The following is a 7,715-nucleotide window of genomic DNA, read 5'->3' on the forward strand; positions in this document are numbered from 1 at the left end:
AATGGGAGACTGGAGCTTCTTGGGGAATATTTTGGAGGAGGTGAATGAGCACTCCACCGTAATCGGTAGAGTCTGGCTCACGGTCTTGTTCATTTTCCGGATCCTCATTTTGGGAACCGCTGCAGAGTTTGTATGGGGGGATGAACAGTCTGATTTTGTATGCAACACTCAGCAGCCTGGTTGCGAAAATGTCTGCTACGATGAGGCTTTTCCTCTGTCCCACATCAGACTGTGGGTCCTGCAGATCATCTTTGTCTCCACACCGTCCCTGGTGTACGTGGGGCACGCAGTGCACCATGTTCGGATGGAGGAGAAAAGAAAGGAGCGAGAAGAGGTTGAAATGAGTAGGCAGCAGGAAATGAATGAGGAGAGGCTGCCGCTTGCTCCTGATCAAGGAAGTATCCGAACCACCAAAGAAACCAGCACCAAAGGTATGAAGAAGTTTCGCTTGGAGGGGACTCTTCTGAGGACCTATATCTGCCACATTATCTTCAAAACACTTTTTGAGGTCGGCTTTGTGGTGGGCCAATATTTCCTCTATGGTTTCAGGATTCTTCCTTTGTACCGTTGCAGTCGGTGGCCTTGCCCAAACACAGTAGACTGTTTCGTCTCCAGGCCAACTGAAAAAACGGTGTTCATAATGTTCATGTTAGCCGTGGCTGCAGTATCACTCTTTCTAAATGTGGTGGAGATCAGTCACTTGGGCTGGAAAAAGATTCGCCTTGCATTCCGAAGGACCCCGGATCATCAACCTCATCAGCTGCTGGGAGAAGTTTCTCAGAAGCCCCTACACTCCATAGCTATATCTTCCATTCCAAAGTCTAAAGGTTACAAGTTGCTAGAGGAAGAAAAGGTTGTCTCCCATTTCTACCCAATGACAGAAGTTGGATTAGAAGCTAGCCCCCTTCCAGCTCACTTTAATAATTATGAAAAAAGTCGCACAGGCCTCCTAGAAGACATCTCCAAGGCCTATGATGAAACTCTGCCCTCCTATCGTCAATCTGAAGAGCAAGAGGTGGTGAAAGTTCAAGTGGCTGAGACCTTAGAACAAACTCCTTCTGAGCGTACCCATTCGGTGCGTGCCCCCTCTGAGCGTGCACTTTCTGAAAGAGCACCATCCTGTGTGGTTTCTGAGCATGCAGCTTCAGAACGTGCTCCTTCTGAGCGTGCACCTTCTGTGAGAATACCTTCCAACAATGCACTCTATGAAAGAGCACCTTCTGAGCAAGCACTTCCAGAGCGAGCATTTTCCCGCGCTGCTTCTAGAAATGCCCATTCTGAGCGTGCACCTTCAGAGCGAGCTCACTCTCGGGCATCTTCTGAGAATGCCCCTTCTGAGCGTGCACCCTCAGAGCGAGCTCTATCCCGAGCAACTTCCGAGCATGCCCCTTCTGAGCGCGCACCCTCAGTACAAGCTCTCTCAAGAGCAACTTCTGAGAATGCCCCTTTTGAGCGTGCACCCTCAGAGAGAGCTCCATCCCGAGCAACTTCTGAGCATGCCCCCTCTGAGCGTGCACCCTCAATACGAGCTCTCTCAAGGGCAACTTCTGAGAATGCCCCTTTTGAGCATGCACCCTCAGAGCGTGTTCCCTCTCGAGCCACTTCTGATCATGCTCCTTCTGAACATATGCCTTCTGAGCAAACACCTTCTCAAGCAGCCTCTATTAGTGCACAATTAGATAACCCATCCTTAGAACCCCCTCTAGACAATGTCCCTTCACTAGCAGACCCAGAGGAAGTTCTAAATGAACCTGTCAGTTCTCAGACACATTTTGACCAGGCCCCAAATGAGTGTTTTCCATCCAAGGCTCTCTCAGACCATACTGGCTCAGAACATGCCCCCTTGGAATATGGGTTTCCTGAACCTATGGCTCTGGAACCAAATGTTTGTGAACCGGAAGATCCATGCCCTGATCTGCCTTTACTGAGTTTTGAATTAATTCCCGACTCTAGGTCCCTTAGCAGATTAAGTAAAGCGAGCAGCAGGGCTCGGTCAGATGATTTAACAGTATGAATAAAAAATCATGAAACTAGAAACATATGAAGGTATTAGGTACCCAAAACAGTCAATCTGATTTGGATATTGAGTTGCCACAGGTTGTTTTAGTGGAACATATGGAATGTTTTAGAGGAGGGTTCCACCCAGGTGATCATGTACCAAGTGGTTTTTACGAATTCTGTACAGACTTAAATTAATGTCCCTTTTTAAAGTATGGATATATATATATATATATATATATATATATATATATATATATATATATATAAAAAATACTGAACCCATAACTAATAAAGCACCAGTAGTTTGTATTAATTAAAAATATATATATATATACAATTAGAAAACCCTGTTGGTGTAAAATTTACATTGATCTATTATATTCTTAGCTATAACATTTAAGTGCCATAAGTGCATTTTATTTGCTCTGAGCTTTTGCCATTTAGAACATTGAGGGTTAGATCTTGGCAAAACGCATCAGGGTTCACCATTTGTGTCTGTACTTGGCCACAAAGCCAGAAAAAAAATACATAACAATTACCTCAGTTAATGAACAAAAATCTGGACAAAGTAGAACAAGAAAAAGCAAAATAAAATATGAATACAAAGCTAAGTAAAACCGGTGTGCTGCTCGTTAACGCGTTTTCCCATTTGATATTTTTACATTCCTTCCCATTGTAAAACTCCACTTTGTTAGTCCAGAGGGATGTCTGTTCTGCTTAGATGGATCACTGTATGGTTTTTTTCTTCATACTGTTATAGTCACCAAAACATTTCTTTCTTCTCAGTGGCTGTAACTTTCCTCCGGATATCTGATGTAACTTCCAGTTGCGTTCAATGTCAGTGTTATGCAGCACAAAAGGAAGAGACAAATAGAAAAGGTAGAGGCAGACACATTCAATATTGTACACGTTAAAATAATCACAGCAGGATATAAGCCTTCTCCTTTTTTTTTGCACAGAAAAGTCAGGGAACACGAGAAAATTATGGGTACAACTCACAAAATTACTTCTGTTAACGCTTTTACTTTTTACATTTTTGTGGCAGGGATAACTCTGACATTATTTTGTTACAGGCATGTTTTCCCCATCTGGAAGATGAGATGTTTAAAAAAAAAAAAAAGCAAAAAAAACCTTTGTGTCACGTAGGTTGTTCTAGATGGATTTAGCAGTACCCAGCAAATGTCAGGTCTGTCGGAGTCCAAGTTGTTTCAGCAAAGGGCAGAACAATTTTAAGCAAAGATGATGATAAAGAAATACAACTGTTTAACATGCACATTTGGAAAGCAAATTATTTTTATAAAATACATTTTAGTGTGCTTGTTGCTGTTGGCATGATAATGAAGAAATTAGATGCATATAAAAAAAGAGAAAATAAAGTCAATTTTAGAAAGAAAGATGCGTGGACACATGAAATAATAATGAGAACGTTGGTACATCTCTTTTCATGCCATGCCTTCTCTAACCTTTGACCTGTAGATAGGTTGAAGTAAAACTTAATAATCAATGGGCCTTGACAAGCGGTCAGTACCATTAAATAGTTTATATCATGCAGGATATATTGCAAACGTGCTAAAGGTTTTTCTTACAATAAGTTTGAAAATGGGACTTCAACTCTATATTAGAGGTCTTCTTAGGACACCAAGGTCTGATGCCAGTCTAAGCTTGGCAGTGTTTAAAAGTGGTAAAGACTGGAGAGAATAAACAGACTGGACAAACTACAATACAAATTATGGAAGGATTAATATGACAAGGACATGGGTAGTCGAAACCTTGCGGCTGGTAGGCACCTGCCCATATAAATGTTTCTAGAGCCCGGTGTTGATCATATAATAAGTAGTTTGGGATAAAAATACATTGCTTGGTACATTAGCTCTATAGTAGAGATCATGTTACATGTGATAATTTACAGCTGATCTAATCACTACAAACTTCTCTGTTTTCCATTGTCTCAAACTCTACTGCTGGTGAAATATCACGTCCTTTCCTGTGGACGGCTGTGAGCTTTTACCTTAGGTGAGTAAACTTGACATGTTATTTAATTTTACAGTTATAAAAAATAATTTTATTTTCTGCATTTTCTATTTTTTTTTTTTTAATTCATAAATGTACCAAAATGTTCGTTCTAGGGTTAAACATGTCATTACATGAATTTCTTTAATCAAATCTTTTAGTCTTTTTTTATTTAAAATAAAAAATACAAACCTGTTTAGAGGATAGTGTTGAAAGTTTATTTTAGTCTTTTTATTTTTTTATTCATTTTAAACTTATTTTACTCATTTTAATTAAGTCCCAAATTATTATTATTTTTTTGTAAATTTACTTTTGGGAACGCAACATACAGAACGGCAAAGAAAACATTGTTGATGTTTTATATTAACAATGTTGATATAGCAATTTAAGTAGAAAATATAAATACTAAAATGTTCAGTAATAGCTATGGAAATTAAATATTTATTGCAATTTGATCATAGGATATATAGAGTGTAAATATACAGTATGGTTTTAATGTAACAACAATGATCTGACTGCAATGGTAGGCCATTTATATAAATATGTAATTAACATCCAAAAATCATATATATTAGGTATAATAACTTTATATGGTTTAACAACATTTGATTATTTATGTCTTACAAAATGTGTTTGTTAGTTTGCACTCGTTCCATCTTTTATGTCTTTTTTTTCTAAGTTTTTTATAAAGCAGAATGTTTAGCTATATACTGTGTTTTAATAATTATGCATAAAATATTTTTTTATCTAACCAGACTATTTTAAGAAAGGTCACTATATAAATACGATTTAACAAAAATTACTAAAATAAATAATTTTACAGATAGATATTGTTTTACATAAGATTCTGAATATATGATATATTCGTTATGACTTGTAATGAGGAAATAAACATTAAAATATTAAAATGTTTACATATAGCACCCCCTTAATATATATTATCACCTGCCTCTTTAATATCTAAATAAAAAGTAGCAGTAATGCAGGTTTTGAAATTCAAAATCTAAATGTATTAAAAGGATATAAGTTTACAGTTTAACTTTGTTAAAAATACATATTTAATGTAATTTAATGTTTATTTATATATTTTATTGCTTAGAATTCTATAAATAAATATTGTTTATCTAAGTTCTATTACCTGCTATGATAAATAGATTTAAAAAAAAATGTTTACAAGTAGCAGACCTTTCATAATTGTAAAATAAAATGTTAAAAGAATCAAACTTGTCAATCAAACATATGCATATATATGGTATGTACAGTAACATAAAATGACAAAATTAATAAACAGCTGTATGATGCAACATATTGTACCAAGGTGTGTTGTAAAATGCAGAAAAAGCAGGTGAAAAGTCAGGAAAATGTGCCCACCACGATGCATTACCTAATGAGAGTACTATAAAATAAGCGTTAATTCTGGGAATGTGTAAAATCAGGGATTGCAAAATGATGGTTTAACTGTATTACTTGTATTTAAAATAATGAGCACAGAACTGCCTTGATACATTGTCAATACAATTGTCCATAAATAATACAACATTTTATACCATAAATAAGTACCACTCTTACTTACACAGTTGAACTCATTATTGATTATTAAAACACAAAATTGAGCAAAGCTCAAACGTCAAAAACTAATGTTTATTTAACTTATTTAGTTATTTTTTACTACTTTTTTAAAAGCAAAAAAATAAAAAAGGAGCTAGATTCAAAATTAAGAAAAAATAGAGAGAGGGGAGAGAGGGAGAAAAAGAGGATAGAGCGAGAGGGGGATGAGAGAGAGAGAGAGAACTAAAGAGAGAGAGGGGAATAGAGAGAGAGTGTGTGTGACAGAGAGAGAGAAAGAAAGAAAGACAGGGTTAGAGAGAAAGGGGGTACAGAGAAAGAGGGAGTAAGGGGAGAGAGCATGTAAAAGAGAGAGAGATGGTTGGGGAGAGAGAGAGAAGGGAGGGAGGGAGAATTGGGGGGATAGAGAGAGGGAGAGAGAAAAAAGAGGGAGAAAGAGTGAGAGAGGGAGGGAGGGGTAGAGAGAGAAAAAAAAGGGGTGGAGAGAAAAAGAAAGAGTGAGAGGGAGACAGAGAGAGATGAGGGAATTAAGAGAGAGAGGGAGAAAGGGTGATAGAGAGAGGGATAGAGAGAGGAGAGAGAGGGAGAAACAGGGTTAGAGAGATAGAGAGAGAGAAGGGAGATAGAGAGAGGGGGATAGGGAGAGAAGGATAGAGAGCGGGGGGATAGAGAAAGGGGGACAGGACAGAGAGAAAGGGGGGCTTAGGGATCAATTTACTAAATGCTAAAGTTTTCTCTGAGTTGGAAGATCCATGTTCAGATTCAAACACTGATTCAGGCTAATAAAATAAATGTTTTAATCATCTATCTTTTTCCCTCTATTCAGTTTGGGTAGGTGGAGGCAGACACAGATACACAAGCTAGGGGGAAACTTACTTATCAATGCAGCAGTAGTACAGTCTTTTTAAAATTATATATATTCCTGTTATCTTGAGTCAATGTAAAGCAGAAAATTGAAGACATACGCACACCATGAAATGCAATGCAGTGAAGGCATATATTGTCAATGTTTTGAGGACGCTTTCTGAAGTCTTGGGAAAGGGCACCCTGACTACCCAAATTGTTTGTGATACATTTCTTCAATGCATTATATTTTGTGTTGTGTGGCTCTCTTCCTCTATATTCTGGATTGTGGCAGAGGTCTAGGTCCTTGTACCAGCTGTCATATTGGAGGTGTTTGTCTGCACCGTAATTATTCATTGTAAAAAATGACAATTCTAAATATGATAAAGTTTGAAGAAGGTAATGATGTGTAGTTTTTGTGAGACTTAGATAGTTGACCACTTAATGAACTGAACTTATATAGAAAAAATGATTATTTAAAAACAATATGGAACTCGTTGAGGAGTTAGGAGTCCAACCTGCTAGGAGGTGCAAATCAGCACCATGGCAAAGCCATGTCGCTCTGTAGGGGAGGCAAATATAAAAGGTTTGGACAAATTTAGAGTGGGAGCAGCACGCCTCAGCTCAACTCTAAATCACAATGTTAAATTACAGCCGCAGTAGTCTCCTTGCATGCAAAAGATAAATATCATTGCGTCATGACTATTCAGTTGCAAATTTGCCCCTAACTCTAAATGAAGGCCTATGTGTTTTGGCGTTGCAAAAGTAAGCTATTTCCGGGATCCCACTCATGCAAAAAAGTATAAAAATTTGTTAGAAAAATGTGTTCCTTTGGACAGAAAGCTCATGGTGTTATGTGTTACAGAACATTTATAGAGGAACAGAAAGAGGGTGTGTTTTTCCATTAACCTGTTAATTACATCGAGTTCTTCTTAATTACATGAGCAGAGCAATTTTAACAGTTTTGTTATGCGTTGGGTAATTATTTGATACAATATCTTGGTGATGTGTTTATTTTGTGGGGGGTAACTTTTTGTAGCATTTTACATGCATAGTATTTTATTTTGCTAGGACTAACAATGCTTTTAGTCATTATTTTGTTCACACACTTAGCGCACCCCCAGCAGTGTAATAATTTCATCCACTTATTTAAATATTGCATGTTTGTTGTTTGCTAAAAAGTGTAAATAAAAATCTAGGGGTAAGAGGTGGCAGTAGACCTTGGTACGCACTGCATTTTTTTTAAAAAAAAATTCCCCAGTTTGTTCTGACATATCTATCGGATCCAGTTTAAC

General features: G+C 37.2%; 1 protein-coding gene across 1 annotated transcript in view; it reads left to right on the plus strand.

Moving 5' to 3' along the window:
* GJA8 (gap junction protein alpha 8) overlaps positions 1-2,181 on the plus strand; it is a 3,603-nt gene extending 1,422 nt beyond the window's left edge. The window contains exon 2 of the mRNA XM_075197307.1: positions 1-2,181. This exon is cut by the window's left edge and continues 9 nt beyond it. Coding sequence (XP_075053408.1) covers positions 2-2,014 — 2,013 coding nt within the window. The 5' untranslated portion in view covers position 1 and the 3' untranslated portion in view covers positions 2,015-2,181.
* Positions 2,182-7,715: the final 5,534 nt, after the last annotated feature.

The sequence above is a fragment of the Mixophyes fleayi genome, chromosome 2 (genome assembly GCF_038048845.1).
Source record: "Mixophyes fleayi isolate aMixFle1 chromosome 2, aMixFle1.hap1, whole genome shotgun sequence".
NCBI classification, from domain to species: Eukaryota; Metazoa; Chordata; class Amphibia; order Anura; family Limnodynastidae; genus Mixophyes; species Mixophyes fleayi.